The 17,500-nt window shown below is 38.8% G+C and overlaps 1 protein-coding gene across 5 annotated transcripts in view; it reads right to left on the bottom strand.

Annotated features, from left to right (window-relative positions):
• MYO1C (myosin IC) overlaps nt 1-17,500 on the bottom strand; it is a 567,598-nt gene that overhangs the window by 193,448 nt on the left and 356,650 nt on the right. For all 5 annotated transcript variants that reach the window (XM_053706236.1, XM_053706241.1, XM_053706239.1 and 2 more), the window contains 5 exons: nt 7,084-7,282; nt 2,338-2,418; nt 1,465-1,644; nt 939-1,037; nt 657-770 (listed from right to left, as the gene is read on the bottom strand). In XM_053706236.1, the coding sequence (XP_053562211.1) occupies nt 657-770; nt 939-1,037; nt 1,465-1,644; nt 2,338-2,418; nt 7,084-7,282 (673 nt within the window). The remainder of the gene's footprint in view (nt 1-656; nt 771-938; nt 1,038-1,464; nt 1,645-2,337; nt 2,419-7,083; nt 7,283-17,500) is intronic.

Genomic DNA, 17,500 nt, shown 5'->3' with positions numbered 1-17,500 from the left:
AAGGTGTGGCACCCTGAAGATTCTGGGCATTTCTACTAAGAAGGCATTAATTTATAAACGCTTCAGTTTATAATATGACATTGCAAGCGAATGAAAAATATATTAAACATGTCATTTAGAATTTACAGATTACAAACGTTGCATAAAAATGTAACAAGCTTGCCAGCATAGAGGTAACGGATATTAAACATTACAAGTTAAAAAAAGGAAGATGAGCACAAGATTTTCTCTGTGTAGAGTGTATTTACAGGTATACAAAAAGCAAATCATAAAATGGGTTAAAAGGACAAAAAAGTACAAAAAGAAAATGCTCTAATATATTAGAGTATTAGTTATAGGCAAACATTGTAATATGTGTTTAATACTTGAAAAGTGGTTAAACGCATAGTTAAAGTAATCTCCAGAGCAGCAATGCTCTACTTGGAGCTAGATTAACACATATGGTGAGCCAATGACAAGAGACAAATGTGTATAGCCATCAGAATCCTGCTAGCTCCCGGCAGGGATTTGCTGCTGTGGCAGATATGTACATATGCTATTCAACAAAGGATACTAAGACTAAATCATATGCTCTAATTGAATCATGAATGTTTAATTTTGGACTTTCATGCCCCTTTAACTAATCATTATTTTTATTTAGGATGAACATTACTTACCCTAGCAAGGTATTTAATCTGGTTTTCAGTAGTGACTTGAGCACTGCCCTGCTCATCTGTAGCAAATTGCACATTTCCTAAATGCAGCACACTAGCAACAATGCTCAGCAATTCCTAAATAAAATAAACAATGAAGAGCAAATGAATAAGCAAAAAAATAATATCAAACAATAAGAAAAGAGGATGTGCCACAAGAGGTAGTTAGATTTGTTTTCAGTGAAATAATCATTTTTTTTAACTGAACACATATTAAGAATGATAATAAAAAGAAATGCAGCCAACCTCCACATCATCTTCATTGAAGTTGATGATTGACAGAGCTCGTCGAACGGTCTTCCAATCATTTTTATCATTAATGGAGCTAACTCTTGCACAATTACCCTAAAGAGTAGAAAACAAAGGAGTTTATTTTATATCCTGTAGAATTACACTTTAATATGCACAACATTAAGAAAATAAAATGGACATTTATTGGGTGGACAGCACACAGATGGAGACACTTTTTTACATTCTTGTCACACAAAATGAAACCCCAAGAGTCAATGCTATGGAAAAAAAAAATTCCAATTGTTAATTGACAGGAATATCTGGAAGGACTATATTAACATGTAAGATTTAGAGTAGAGTATTCATTCCCATAAATACATGAGCAGTTGGGAATATCTCATTCTCACTCCTAATTCAGTGTGACCCTCAGAAGCCATGACACCCCTGGTTTCTAGAAAACACTGGTAGGGAATAGATGATTTAGAGAACAGACCCTTAATGATGACTATATCCATGCTTGACAAAACAATTAACAACTTACCTTCACTAGGTATTGGTAGTTCTGGGCATTTTTGTCCAGACCCAATCTACGCAAGAGATCCTCCTCCCCACCCTCAAGTAGCTGGTAAAAGATATGGAAGTTCCGTTCTCCGTGATTTTGATGCACTACCCGAGACTTCTCTAGGAGATAGTTCAGAATGTGTCCTCCAACAGGTGCCCCCTTAAAATGAAGATACCACACGCTATCAGATATGTAGAATCTTTATCAATATCACTCATATTAATATACCTTGTCTAACCTTTGAGTCAAAGGATGACCTACTGAGAGACACTAACATCATTGTATCCTGAAGGTTAGATAACCATTTCTTTAACCCCCAAGATAAAAGTATGAAGACGTTTTCAACAATAAAAGTAAACATTTCTGACCTTGGATATTCGTTAATTTTTTTTATAAAGTAATCAAATTAAAAAAAATGTGAACAAACTGTTGAGTAAAATCATGAAGGAACTGTTTGGGGGCTTTAGAACAGAGACTTATCACACAGTGCTGTACATATAAATATATCTTAATACAGAAGTTTTCCTTTTTTTCCTCTTTTTCATTATATAACAATGCTGTTCCATAGCCATTTCTTTTGATCATTTGAAGAGCCAGAATCCATGAGGCTATTGTGGATTTGGTATTAATAGTTCTGTTCAATGTCTCTAACCATATAGCTTTACTTTTATGTTATTATTTTCCATTAGAATTTAAAAGCAGACTTATTACAGATGATCTTTCTTATATTTACAGAGCATACTGTGTTTTCTATGGAAATATGAGACTTATTGAATTTGCTTCAAATGATAACCATTAAGCTAAAAGGTGTATTTACTAAGCGAATAGAAATGAGCCTTCCCTAACACTAACCTTGTAATCAAACTGCACATCCATGTATTTTCCAAATCGACTGGAGTTATCATTTCTCAAAGTTTTTGCATTTCCAAATGACTGAAAACAAAATAGAATGTATTAAATCACAAGCTTACAATTTTTTTTTTATTACAAAAATGCTCACAAGCTGGGGAGAGTTATTTAATGCAGTGAAACATCACAGAGAGCTGCCAAAGAGTTAATTCAACAATGCGTAATGGTCATGCATAGCAGCCCGTGAACATATTTGAATTGTATATAAATAACAAATACAAAACAGACAAAACAAAATATAGTTTTCTTTGCTGCATTAAAAATATCTAAATTTAGAATGTACATAGTTTTTTTTTTTTACTATTTTGTATAACAGATGCTCTTCAGTTTTGGTCTTATTATTTTTTTTTTTTTAATGCTTGTAACGTGCGTTATTGTTCACTAATAAAGCAGTGGGAGTTATGCTTATAGGGCACTGACTGAGCAATCAGTCCTACAGGCCCAAATGTACACAGACAAGCACGTTATGAAACCATTAAAAGGGCCAGTAACAAACATGGCGGGAAACAGTTGGATGGGGGGTAAGGGGGTAAGAGAGCAGATAATTTTTTATTTTTTATTTGTAAACAAAAAAAGCCCTTAGCTGCATACTGGGAAATTGCCAGTAAGATGGTGGTAACTAGTGGGTGGTGGAAGAGAGCTGTTTTGGGAGGGATCAGGGGGTGGGAGGTGTCAGAAAAAAATAACCTTACACACTAACCGATTAATCCCTTCACTGCAGTGAATTTCAGAAATGTGCTGTGCAGCTGCAATTAGTGACCTTCTAATTGCCAAAAACCAATGTAAAGCCATACATGTTTGCTGTTTCTAAACAAAGGGGGACCTCAGAGAAGCTTTTACAACCATTTGTCTTATGACTGCAGTAGTTGTGTGTAAGTACTTTAATATAACAGAATTTTTCACTTACTGATAAATTTCTTTTGGGATGAGGAGAGTCCATAGGTCTCCATAACATGTGGGATATACTTCCCGCCACTAGGTGGAGGTCAGGAACCCTCACAAGAGCTTTTACTCCTCCTACCTCCACTCCCTCTCCAGTTAACGTATAGCCAAGTAGAGGAGAGAGGTAGAAAAAAAAGTTAGGAAAGACTGAAAGCAGGGGTAAGCTGTGCAAATAAAAACAGTCGCCAAGATTCAACAAAAAATAGGGCTGGTCCTATGGACTCTCCTCATCCCGAAATAAATAAATTTATCGTACAGTATAAATCTGTTTTTTTTTTTTGTAAGATTAGGAGTCTCCATACGTGTAACATGTGGAATAAAATACTCCAAGCTGAGAGTGCATGTTAACGATGAATAGGACAAAAAAAGGGCAGTTGCTATTTGCCTGACACTGTGGTCTGATGGACTTTCCTGCCAAAAGCCACTCCTGAAGAAGAATAAACATCAAAACATTAAAATATAGTGAAAGGTATGAAGAGGAAACCAAGTTGCCGCTTTGCAAATCTGTAACAAGAAAGCCTCATTCTTAACGGCCCAAGAGGTATATACAGATCTAGAAGAATGTGCAGTAACTCTTTTTGGAAGCGGTTTTCCGAACAGTCAAGTAAAAAAAAAAAAAAAAAAAAATGTATTTATTGTCTGCTTCAGCCATGATGCTAAAGTCACTGCCATAGCCTTTTGACTCTTCCTGTTACCTGAAAAGTGGACAAACAATCTAGAGGTCCGTCTAAAAACTGTAGTAGCCCAAAAATAAAAAATATTAAGGCTCTAACAACATCCACTGTGTTATAGGCGTTCATTAGAATAAGAAGGATTTGAGCACAAAGATGGAACAACAATTTCCTGGTTAAATGTTCTCAGAAGATCCAACCTTCGGAAGAACTGCTTTAATCTTGATGAAAAAAACAAAAAGGGACTATCAGAAGAAAAGGCGGATAGTTCAGAAACTCGTCTAGCGGAAGAGATGACTAGAAGAAAAATAACCTTTTAAGACAACAAACTTAGGTCCAAATTATGTATAGGATAATAACTGGGCGAATTCTCACCAAGGCTTGTACAAAAGTTTGATCATCAGGCAACTTAGCCAACTTTTCATGAAACAAAAGAGAAAAGGTTGATATCTGACCAGTTAAAGAACTAGTCGGTAAACCTTTCTCCCAACCATCCTGGAGAAACTAAAGAATTCTCGAAATTTTAAATGATTTCCAAGAAAAAACCTCTAGAACACCACCAAAGAAAATACATTTTCCAAACGTTATGGTAAATCTTCTGTGTGACTGGTTTACTGGCTTGCAGAAGTATGGAGATCACAGAATCTGAGAAACCTCTACTCTTGAGGACTAGTTGTTCAACCTCCATGCCTTCAAATTCAGAGATCCTGATGATATAAGGGACCTTGAGACAGCAGATCTTCCCTGAGAGGAAGAGACCAAAGAGGGGAGGACACCTGGATGAGATCCGCATTCAAAATTCTATAGGGTCATGATTTTGCAATCACTCTTGGAAGAAGAACAAAACTGGGAAATAAATAGGCCAGCTGAAAGTTCTATGGACAGACTAGAGCATCTATCATTTGAGCTTTTTGGATCTCTTAACCTTGCGCAATAACCGGAAGTTTGCGGTTCAGCTTGGACGCCATAAGGTCTATTTCTGGAAGAGTCCATCTCAAAACTAATTGATCAAATATGTCCTGATGAAGGGACTATTCTCCTAGAAGTACCAACTGACGGCTTAGGTAATTTGCTTCCCAGTTGTTCACACCAGGAACATAAATAGCCAAAAGAGTACAGTGGTTTTTCTCCGCCCAAATGTCAGGGTGCCAGGAATCAGACTGAGACGAGAAGTACAAAAATAATTACACCTTTATTAATAGCAAAAAATAATAAAAAGTCCACAAGTCAAATAACAAGCCAGGAATCAAAACCAGAGCTGGTAGTCAGACGAGCCAAGTCAGGAGCCAAAGCTAGTAGTCAGACGAGCCGGAATCAGGAACAAGGAGAACAGCAGAGTCAGGAACAAGCCAGGGATCAGAAACCAGGAGGGACGTCAGACAGCCAGGTAATACACAGAAGCTCTCACAAACAGGTCTGAGATAACGCAAGGGCAAAGCATACTGAACAGAGGCCCTTTAAAATAATAAGTGATGACATCACAATTCTGAGACTGCATCCTGTCTCACACGGATGATGTACACCAGTCTGGCCATAAAAGGAAGTGCAGGAAATGAGCAGCATCACACAGTATGCACCAGAGTCAGCAAGAGAGGTGAGTAAAATGGCTGCCAGCAGCACATGGCAAACAAGGCAGGGAAAAAACCCTGACACCAAGACAGGATGTGAGCTCCCAATAATAAAATTAGGGAGAGGGAGTGGAGATAGGAAGGATTTAAAGCTTGTGAGTGTTCTTGATCTCCACGTGGTGGTGGGAAGTATTTCCCAAATGTTATGGACACCTATGTACTCTCCTCATCTTACGAAAGAAATGTAGTTTCCATAGGTAAAGGATATCTTAAGGGTTGTAAAGTCTTCAGGGTGCACTTTCAATTATCAGAATGAGTAACACACAATATATTTATAGTTAAATAAGAGGAAAAGTGTTGATACGTTACAAAAGTATATTGCAAATCTGTTTTACTATGCATACTTAAAACACCTTTAGATTGCAATATAAAATGTTTATGTCCCTTTAAACATACATTACCTTTGCTAACACCTCTAAAATTACAAAGTTTTAATTCATTACACACGCCAAAAATAAATACATTTACACACGTTGTTCATGCTTTTAAACTAATGTATATTTTTAAATGTTATGAAAACAACAATTATTTTTTTAGAAGTTTACATTTTCAGTACGACTTTCATTGATGTTATTCACTAATTTAGGCAAACACGTGAATGTTTTTAACATTTCACAAAAGTTTTTAAGCACAAATGATTGAGTCCATATTACTCACAACATCACCTTTGAGTGGATCGGAAGATAAGCCCCTTGTGTAAGGGTCCAGGTAATGTTAATCTCCTATATGGATGGTAAGGATGGAGGGCTTAAAAGCTGAACTAGAAATATGATTGCACTACCTCACCCACAACTTAAAGTGACAGTCTAGTCAAAATTAAAAAAGAAAACTTTCATGATTCAGATAAGGCAGGCAATTTTAAGCAACTTTCCAATTTACTTTTATCATCAAATGTGCTTTGTTCTCTTGGTATTATTTGTGGAAAGCTAAACCTAGAATGGCTCATATGCTACCTTCTAAGCCCCTGAAGGTTGTCTCTTATCTCTGTGCATTTGGATAGCTTTTAACAGCTAGACAGCGCTTTATAGATAAAATTGTGCTCACTCACCATGGATTTACCTAGGAGTCAGCACTGATTGGCTAAAATGCAAGTGTCAAAAGAACTGAAATAAGGGTGCAGTCTGCAGAGGCTTAGATACAAGGTACTCACAGAGGTAAAAGGTATATTAATATAACCGTGTTGGATATGCAAACCTGGGGAATAAGTAATAAAGGGATTATCTATCTTTTTAAACAATAACAATTCTGGAGCAAACTGTCCCTTTAAATAAAAAAGTTTAAGTTCCACATTTCCATTAAGAGACACATATACTGATTTTAAAATGGATTAAAAACTTTAACCGTATACGTGAATGAGTTAATCTATAGTTTAATCACATAAGTACTTCTGTATGACAAGATTGTTATTTAAAAAAAAAAAAACTCCCACTGAAGCAATGTCCGCTTACCTCCAAAACTGGATTGGACTGCAGGAGTCGATCTTTCACAGTTTCCACCTGATCACTGGCAGGACATGTTACTGCATAGTACTGAAGGATTTTCTTACTGGCTTCGGTCTTTCCAGCCCCACTCTCACCAGATATAAGAATACACTGATCTTTCCTTTCTGTTCGGAGAGATCGATACGAGTTGTCTGCTATGGCATATCTAAGGAGGAAAGAAAATACATATAAACTCAGAATTGTCTAGCAGAAATGATGTCAGAAAGCCATACAGGTAGATGTATTGGTTAGGCGGGAGATGATACTGAGAGATTGCTAAACATTCTTCCAATAAAGCTTTAATAACTTTGTTAAAGGCCGACAGACTAATACAACCCTCAAAACGCTTTACAGTATTAGGTTGGGGTGTGCCATTGCCTCATTTCGCACCAATTACCCAGCTGCCAAACTCTCACAGGAGCCACTCACCTAGAGCTAATCACACCAGTTACAGCAGAGAGGCTAATACAACCCTGAAGAGTCTCACTACATCAGCTTGGGGAATTGTGTCTTATACAGCACCAATCAGCTCTTTACATCAGTTATGTACAGCATCAACCACTTATGGGCCCTTTCACACCAGCTCCACCCTGATGCCCTCTCATGGAAGTTTAAGCTAGCTGCTCTTTCACAGGATACCACTTGGTTTTTCAGTAGTTCAGTTCTCTGTATGTCGTATGCCAGAGGTCCAATAAATACGCTGCATAAATAAACTAGCCTAAAACCACACACATACAGGCAGCTCAATGTCCCTTGGCTGCTTCCCTATGTCTTACAATAGGGTGCTGATGAGAAGTGATACACAGATGCGATCTCCCTAATTTATCTGGACATTTAGAACACTCACAGCCAGTTCTTTGTTCATCTTTAGCCTCATGTGCAATATCAGACAACCCTATTAACTTTACAAGGTGCAACATAGTCCCACATACTGCCCGATGCCACGCTATGATAGTCCCCACACAGTGGCCATTATCACATTCACACAGTCTACCTAGGTACAACAGTATGTAAGAGTTTTTACTAGTCACTATGGTCCTTTTTGCAGACACCACAGCACCCGGTATTTGTCAAGTCCTGCGGCAACACATTTACAGTCCTATCTGTCAGCTAAGTTAGAGACATGAAACACAATTTTTTTTCTTTCATGATTCAAATAAAGCATGGAGATTTTCAACTTACTTCTATAATCTAAATTGTTTTGTTCTCTTGGTATATCTATGTAGGTACAGGCGCATATATACAGTATGATTCATATCTTTGCCTCGCCCACATGCAGTGTTGTTTCTTCAACAAAGGATACAAAGAGAATGAAGCAAATTAGATACTAGACGTCAATTAGAAAGTTGTTTAAAACGGTTTCTCTATATGAATCAGGAAAGAAAATTTTGTGGGTTTAGCCTAATTATATAACATGTGTGGGCCTCTAATTCTTAGTGGCTTATAAACAGTTTTAGAATTTTGCAGCCATCTAAGTATTCTTTTTAGGTGTAAGACATGGGTTTTTATATAAAGAAATATGTAGAACAATCCGAAAGGCATATTTAAAAGTTTGTGTCTCTCACCCAATAATAGTGCCCCTCTGTAAAAGAGCGTTGCCTACTCCTCAATATAAACCAGGCATCACTCAATTATTGATTCAATGAAGCCGAGTTTACAAAATACAAATAAAACCAGCAGAGTGTATACCGAGCAAGCAAGGCAGCAGCTAGTTTCCGTATTTACCTACACCTTAAGGAAATCGTAAACAAAGAAAATGTAACGATTAATTACACTTTCATTATTTCTTTTCACCGCCACGTCAGAAAACTGGATTTTCCAGTTCTTAAAATTGAAAGAGCACATGAAGGCTTCACAAGCATAATCTTGCCAAAGATCTGTACCCAATTTGCTGTGTTTTTATCTTTTCTGCTGATTCCAAATAAAAAAATTAATAATCAAATAAAATAAATAGTTTGTTAATCCAATGACAGAGACAAGCTGTCATCTCCAGATTTGCTCCTTATGAATGGTAAAAAAAAATTGTAATGTACTTTCATGATTTAATTTGCCTACTATAACTTTTTTAGATTTAAATATGAAAATTGTGTTTTTTCCACTCCGACTGGAGAAGCTGGGCTGCATTCTGTACATGCTGCACAGTGATTGGTTGATATGTGCAGGAACTCCTTTATATCAGTCCCAAATTGGCCACATTAATAGAGATGAGAACACAAAACTCAAGAAGATTTTCATGTGTATGGGGTGTCTACAGACTATAAAACAATGCAAATTTTGCTTAAACAAGACAGCTGTAAATGCTTTTAAAATATTTATTTAGTATTTAGACATATTTTATTTGTGATAGGGACATAATAATCACAGTGTTGTCTTGGAAAAATTAACATACCAGTATATTGTGAATGCCTTCTAAATAACTTGTTTGCTACAACTGTTTTTGCAAAGGCCAAACTTTAGACTTGTTAGTGGAGTATGTATGACACTGTCATTTTTCTGGTTACACTTTGCAATATCTTATCACCTCCGCTGAGGTTAATTAAGGGCAGATATGTAGCAAGATTACGTTTTTGAGGTCTGCATTGTACACTTCCAATTCTCAAAATTGGACAACCCAAAAATTTCAGATTTAAAGGGACAGTCAACTCCAGAATGGTTATTGGTTAAAAAGTTAGATAATCCCTTTATTACCCATTCCCCAGTTTTGCATAACCAACACTGTTATATTAACACACTTTTTACCTCTGTTCTTACCTTGTAGCTAAGCCTCTGCAGACTGCCCCTTATTTCAGTTATTTTGACACATGCATTTTAGCCAATCAGTGCTGACTCCCGGTAACTCCACGGGCGTGAGCACAATGATATTTATATGGCATACGTTAACTAATGCCCTCTAGCTGTTAGAAATTGTCAAATGCATTCATATAAGAAGTGGCCTTCAAGGGTTTAGAAACAAGCATATGAACCTACCTAGGTTTAGCTTTCAACTAAGAATACCAAGAGAACAAAGAAAATTTGATGATAAAAGTAAATTGGAAAGTGTTTTAAAATTGTGTGCCCTATCTGAACCATGAAATTTTAATTTTGACTAGACTGTCCCTTTAAATATCCGTAAAATGCATCAAAATAAATAATAAAAGTAAATATAAACATTTTTACGAAAACCATAAATATATTACAATCTCAAACAATTTAACAGTTACTAAAGCTTATTTTATTGATCACTCGTCCGAATCCACAACTGTTTTTTTTTTTTTTTTTAACATTAACAATATTCTACTTTTTCTATACTATTTTTTCAATGTTCCATTTAGCAAAAACATAGAAGAAAAAAAGTATTACAAAAAAAAAAACAGTATTACTTTAAGCTACAACCAAATATTTTTTTAGCTGCCAATATTTTCAAGAATTGCTGTTTTAATCATAAGAAATAAAAACAACATTTTAAAGATAAAAAATGAAATTGCTTTCCATGGGAATGAACAGATGATTTTCCGAGTTGTATAAATACTCACATTCTTTACTGCTTATGGCTCATTGTAACTTAGCAACAAGTGGAATAGCAGAGAAACACTGGTTAAAAAAATAACAGAATTGTGGTATAAAAAGTAAAAAAGTTTAAAGGCCAAGTACAAAAAAAATAAAAAATAAATAAAAAGTTTCCAAATTTCCAGGATTGCAAAGAAAAAAGTAGCTGGGTATAGAGACGAACATTCCAATAGTGTTACTCTACACAGAAATCTGAATAACAGACCGAGGGGAATTTTAAATGGGTTTCATTACTCATTCTAGATTTAAAAAGTTCAGATATAAATGATTTTGGTTCATAGGCACTCAATATAAATTAAGATTAAAGGATAGAGGAGAGACTCCTATATCACAACTTTACAATCATATAATTATGAGAATGTGCACTGCATCTGTCACAGTTTGGAAGAATTCCTGCGTTCCAAGATGGCGGTGCATCGTCTAAAGATGCAGAGCTTCACCAATCAGGGCCTGTAATGGATTAAAGCAGCAACTTTAAAAAAAAAGCTGCAGGCAAAGGAAGGAACATAACAGCAATATTAACCCCTGAGTGCTACTGTAGTTAATTAATTAGAGAAAAAAAAAAATCTGTATACAAAACAAAATCTTAAAACCATCAGTCATGTAAATCAGTCATAAACCATTTGAAAACCTGGTTAGAGTGTTAATCTTATCTCCCTTCATTATAGCTAATTAGGTGTAGCTGTAAATTAGTTACTACACTGTGAAGTATGTATCAAGGTTAGGCAATCTGCAGCATACTTTAGTATTTTCCTTTCAGGGGACATGCAACAAAAAATATTAAGCCTTGAATGTAAATTGCAAAGTGATTTTATTCTGATTAATTGATTTGTAGGCAATTAAATATTGAGTTTAATGTCACTTTAATAAACAAACGTGTTCCCTTTTATATCATGATTTGTAAGATCTGTTCTGTTAACGCGAGTTCTTGTGTTGCTTTTAATGATGCCTACTTACCTCATGCCTACTTACAAGCTATTTTATTACATTTTCACACGTAGTATTCTAGGTGCCTTTCGCTCCTGCCACCTGTTCAGTTATTATTAACTGCTCATATTTCTTATATGACTATCACCACCCTGCACCAGTTCAGAAAAACATTTCACCCATCACATCATCTCCCCATCTCCTCTCACTTTATTTTGCTACTCAGAGCAGCAGGAGACATCACCCTTAATGCTGGACGCTCTCACATTCCTACACCCTAACCTTATAATTCACAGAAACACAGAGAACCTAAAATCAGCCCCTTGTCTATCAAAGGTAAACATTCTGCTTGTGCACTATGGATCTCGCCTGCTCTGCAACAAGCTCATTAATTTCCGTGAACCCCTGATGCTAACTAAAACCTGGTTCTTCTCATCAAGTACTGCCTGCCTCGCTGCATACCATGTGGGAACATTAAAGAGACATTAACCCCAAATGTATTCTTTCATTATTCAGATAGAGAATACAATTTTAAACAACATTCCAATTTACTTATATTATCTAATTTGCTCAATTCTTTAGATATCCTTTGTTGAAGAAATAGCAATGCACATATGTGAGCCAATCACACAAGGCCTCTAGGTGCAGCAACCAATCAGCAGCTACTGAGCATATCTAGATATGCTTTTCAGCAAGTGATATCAAGAGAATGAAGCAAATTAGATAATAGAAGTAAATTAGAAAGTTGTTTAAAATGACATGCTCTTTCTAAATCACGAAAGATAAAAATTGGCTTTCATGTCCCTTTAAATTCATCACAAACCCAGTCCTGGCAATAAATGCTAGTGTCCTAGTGTCTCTTGACCTTTCTATCCCTTTAAAGCTTTACGGCACCCAGATACAATACACATAGATCTGTTGTGTAAATGGAGTGCATCTGACATTATACAGCAGAGTAAATATATATATATGTGTGCAATATATAAGCTGGATACGCCAAAATCCCTAATACCATTGATAAATAAAGAGTATTATATTGTCATGATACAACAACCCTTCAAATTGCTATGATCATACAATAAGCTACAGTGCTAAGAGATAGCAAATAAGGTGAGTTAAATAACAAAATTGTTACAGTATAGGGTCGGTAATGTGATAAAACAATCACCCTTTAAATGTCTGATAACATACAGTATACTGCGGTGCTAAGTGTTTGCAAAAAATGTGAGTAAGATATAAAAGTTAATACACAAACATATAAAAGTGATAGACAACTTAAAGTGACAGTATACTATAAAATTGTTTTTATCTTAATGTGTTTCCAATTCCTTTTTTTACCAGCTGCAGAGTATAAAATGTATGAGATTTGCTTTTTAAGGCTTATTTGTGTATATGAATTAGCTGATTTTGTGTTTTGAAGCCACAACCTAATAAAATGGGTTGAGCTTGTAGGTATAATCAGATCTCATTACTGTATCACATTGTGCACATATACCTGCTTCTTTATCTTATATCTGTCCTTAAAACAATCACCAATACTTGGAGAGAACAATGGAAAATTAACATTTTATTTACCTTATCTCTTCTATAACCCACTGGGAATGTAATTTCTTCTACTGGCTGTGTTAACACAGCTTGGCCTTGAGGCCAAAAACTTTCAGGATGGGTGGGGATACCACAGGCTAAATTAACTATTTCAAATGTCAATATAAGGGTAATGGAAATACTTGTAAACAATTTAATACAATCCAGGGGTAAATTGGATCATTGGGCACGCATTAAAGGGGAGAATTTTTTTGAGTAAACTGTCCCTTTAACTATATCAAAGAATGATACTGTCCCAAATCAGTGAAAAAATCCCAAATCAGAGATAATAAAGATCCATTGATCTCAAAATGTTAGCGGCAAGCAGATTCTTCCGAATCTTGACTTCAGGGCAGGGGTCTAAGTTCAGATGCACAGCCAGGGGTCTGATCTGAAGTGGGTACATGGCTAGCAGAGGGGCTGCACGGCCAGGGGTCTGATCTAAAGTAGGTACATGGCTAGCAGAGGGGCTGCACAGCCAGGGGTCTGATCTGAAGTGGGTACGTGGGTAGCAGAGGGGCTGCACAGCCAGGGGTCTGATCTAAAGTAGGTACATGGCTAGCAGAGGGGCTGCACAGCCAGGGGTCTGATCTGAAGTGGGTACGTGGCTAGCAGAGGGGCTGCACAGCCAGGGGTCTGATCTGAAGTGAGTACTTGGCTAGCAGAGGGGCTGCACAGCCAGGGGTCTGATCTGAAGTGAGTACTTGGTTAGCAGAGGGGCTGCACAGCCAGGGGTCTGATCTAAAGTAGGTACGTGACTAGCAGAGGGGCTGCACAGCCAGGGGTCTGATCTAAAGTACGTACGTGGCTAGCAGAGGGGCTGCACAGCCAGGGGTCTGATCTAAAGTAGGTACGTAGCTAGCAGAGGGGCTGCACAGCCAGGGGTCTGATCTAAAGTAGGTACGTGGCTAGCAGAGGGGCTGCACAGCCAGGGGTCTGATCTGAAGTGGGTACGTGGCTAGCAGAGGGGCTGCACAGCCAGGGGTCTGATCTGAAGTGGGTACGTGGCTAGCAGAGGGGCTGCACAGCCAAGGGTTTGATCTGAATTGGGTACGTGGCTAGCAGAGGGGCTGCACAGCCAAGGGTTTGATCTGAAGTGGGTATGTGGCTAGCAGAGGTGCTGCACAGCCAAGGGTTTGATCTGAAGTGGGTATGTGGCTAGCAGAGGGGCTGCACAGCCAAGGGTCTGATCTAAAGTAGGTACGTGGCTAGCAGAGGAACTGCACAGCTAGGGGTCTGATCTAAAGTAGGTACGTGGCTAGCAGAGGGGCTGCACAGCTAAGGGTTTGATCTGAAGTGGGTACGTGGCTAGCAGAGGGGCTGCACAGCCAGGGGTCTGATCTGAAGTAGGTACGTGGCTAGCAGAGGGGCTGCACAGCCAGGGGTCTGATCTGAAGTAGGTACGTGGCTAGCAGAGGGGCTGCACAGCCAGGGGTCTGATCTGATGTAGGTATGTGGCTAGCAGAGGGGCTGCACAGCCAGGGGTCTGATCTGAAGTAGGTATGTGGCTAGCAGAGGGGCTGCACAGCCAGGGGTCTGATCTAAAGTAGGTACGTGGCTAGCAGAGGAACTGCACAGCTAGGGGTCTGATCTAAAGTAGGTACGTGGCTAGCAGAGGGGCTGCACAGCTAAGGGTTTGATCTGAAGTGGGTACGTGGCTAGCAGAGGGGCTGCACAGCCAGGGGTCTGATCTGAAGTAGGTACGTGGCTAGCAGAGGGGCTGCACAGCCAGGGGTCTGATCTGAAGTAGGTACGTGGCTAGCAGAGGGGCTGCACAGCCAGGGGTCTGATCTGAAGTAGGTATGTGGCTAGCAGAGGGGCTGCACAGCCAGGGGTCTGATCTGAAGTAGGTATGTGGCTAGCAGAGGGGCTGCACGGTCAGGGCTCTGATCTGAAGTGGGTACGTGGCTAGCAGAGGGGCTGCACAGCCAGGGGTCTGATCTGGAGTGGGTACGTGGCTAGCAGAGGGGCTGCACAGCCAGGGGTCTGATCTGAAGTATGTGGCTAGCAGAGGGGCTGCACGGTCAGGGCTCTGATCGGAAGTGGGTACATGGCTAGGAGAGGGGTTGCACGGTCAGGGCTCTGATCTGAAGTGGGTACATGTCTAGGAGAAGGGCTGCACGGCCATGGGTCTGATCTGAAGTGGGTATGTGGCTAGCAGAGGAGCTGCACGGCCAGGGCTCTTAACTAAAGTGGGATGGTGACTAGCAGAGGGGCTGCACGGCCAGAGGTCTGACTTCCACTCAAGTCAAAATTAAACTTTCATTATTCAGACAAGACATGCAATTTTAAACAACTTTCCAATTTACTTCCATTAACAAAATGTGCAGTCTTTTTATATTTAAACTTTGAGTCACCAGCTCCTACTGAGCATGTGCAAAAATTCACAGAATAAACGTAAATGCATTTGTGATTGGCTGATGGCTGTCACATGGTACGTGTATACATTTGTGATTGGCTGATGGCTGTCACCTGGTATAGGGGGAGTGGAAATAGACATAACTTAAAATTGCTATTGCATTGTCTTGTTATCTTGCATTTGTAAATTATGCAAATCTACTGTGTTTTCTGGTCCTTTAAGTATTCACTCTTTATTAAAAGGTACATTAAACTCAAAGTATATCATGAATATTAAAGAACATTATTTTGAATGCTTTTGTGTGAAAACATGTGCTATTCCCACCCTCACTAAAAATGCCAAAAAGCTAATTCTGTTTGCAAAATGCCTAAACCAGATATTTCATATGCAGCATTTTGAAAACCTAGCTTACTTTGAAAATAGTAGGAATTGTTAAACTTGTGGCTCCCAACTGTCCCAATCTGTGTCCCGCTAAAAAAAACACCACAGTCCCGAAATGCCAGTGCCACAACTCCCATACCCTCTTTTTAGGGTGGGATTGGCCTACAGGGATACTGGAAGATTTCCTGGTGGGTCGCCAAACCGCCGCAGGGCCACATTACTGGCTGGGGATAAGTGCATGTGAGAGTGATGTCAGGTGATCGTTAAAGCGAGGTTTCTGAGCGTCACATTATTGGGGGCTGTAACTTCACAGGTTTCCTTCAATCTAGTGTTTGTGTAAATAGTTTGTTAAAAAATTCAGTGAGTGGTGTACACACTGCTGCCAGAGAGCATTCTGGGTTACTGTCCACGAGGCAAAGATGTCAAAGTGAATACATGAGTACTATATATTAGTGGAATCTGTTGGAGCAAAAAACGGCATTGAGGTTAACTGCCAAGCTGTGTCTACGTTTTAGTGAGATAAACCGAAGAGTTTTGTAAAACATACAGTTACATGTCCTCTACCTGCTGTCATGTGACATTGCTAATCACAATAATAATCAATGAAATTAAGGAGCAAATAAAATTGTGCTTAGTTATACAGTATATGTGTATATATACAGTATCCCACAAAAGTGAGTACACCCCTTACATTTTTGTAAATATGTTATATCTTTTAATGTGACAACACTGAAGAAATTACACAATGTAAAGTAGTGAGTGTACAGCCTGTATAACAGTGTACAATTGATGTCCCCTCAAAATAACACACAGCCACTAAACCGTTGGCAACAAAAGTACACCCCTAAGTGGAAATGTCCAAATTGGGCCCAAAGTGTCAATATTTTGTGTGGCCACCATTATTTATCAGCACTGCCTTAACCCTCTTGGGCATGGAGTTCACCAGAGCTTCACAGATTGCCACTGGAGTCCTCTTCCACTCCTCCATGACGACATCATGGACCTGATGGATGTTAGAGACCTTGCGCTCGCCTACCTTCTGTTTGAGGATGCCCCACAGATGCTCAATAGGATTAAGGTCTGGAGACATGCTTGGCCAGTCCATCACCTTTACCCTCAGCTTCTTTAGCAAGACAGTGGTCATCTTGGAGGTGTGTTTGGGGTCGTTATATTGGAATACTGCCCTGCGGTCTCCAAAGGGAGGGGATCATGCTCTGCTTCAGTATGTCACAGTACATGTTGGCATTTATGGTTCCCTCAATGAACTGTAGCTCCACAGTGCCGGCAGCACTCATGCAGGCCCAGACCATGACACTCCCACCACCATGCTTGACTGTAGGCAAGACACACTTGTCTTTGTACTCCTCACCTGGTTGCCACCACACTCGCTTGACACCATCTGAACCAAATATGTTTATCTTGGTCTCATCGGACCTCAGGACATTGTTCCAGTAATCCATGTCCTTAGTCTGCTTGTCTTCAGCAAACTGTTTGCAGGCTTTCGTTTATCTCATCTTTAGAAGCTTTCTTCTGGGATGACAGCCATGCAGACCAATTTGATGCAGTGTGCGGCATATTGTCTGAGCA

The sequence above is a fragment of the Bombina bombina genome, chromosome 3, assembly GCF_027579735.1.
Source record: "Bombina bombina isolate aBomBom1 chromosome 3, aBomBom1.pri, whole genome shotgun sequence".
Classification (NCBI taxonomy): Eukaryota; Metazoa; Chordata; class Amphibia; order Anura; family Bombinatoridae; genus Bombina; species Bombina bombina.
This window is presented reverse-complemented; position numbering and strand designations above follow the sequence as displayed.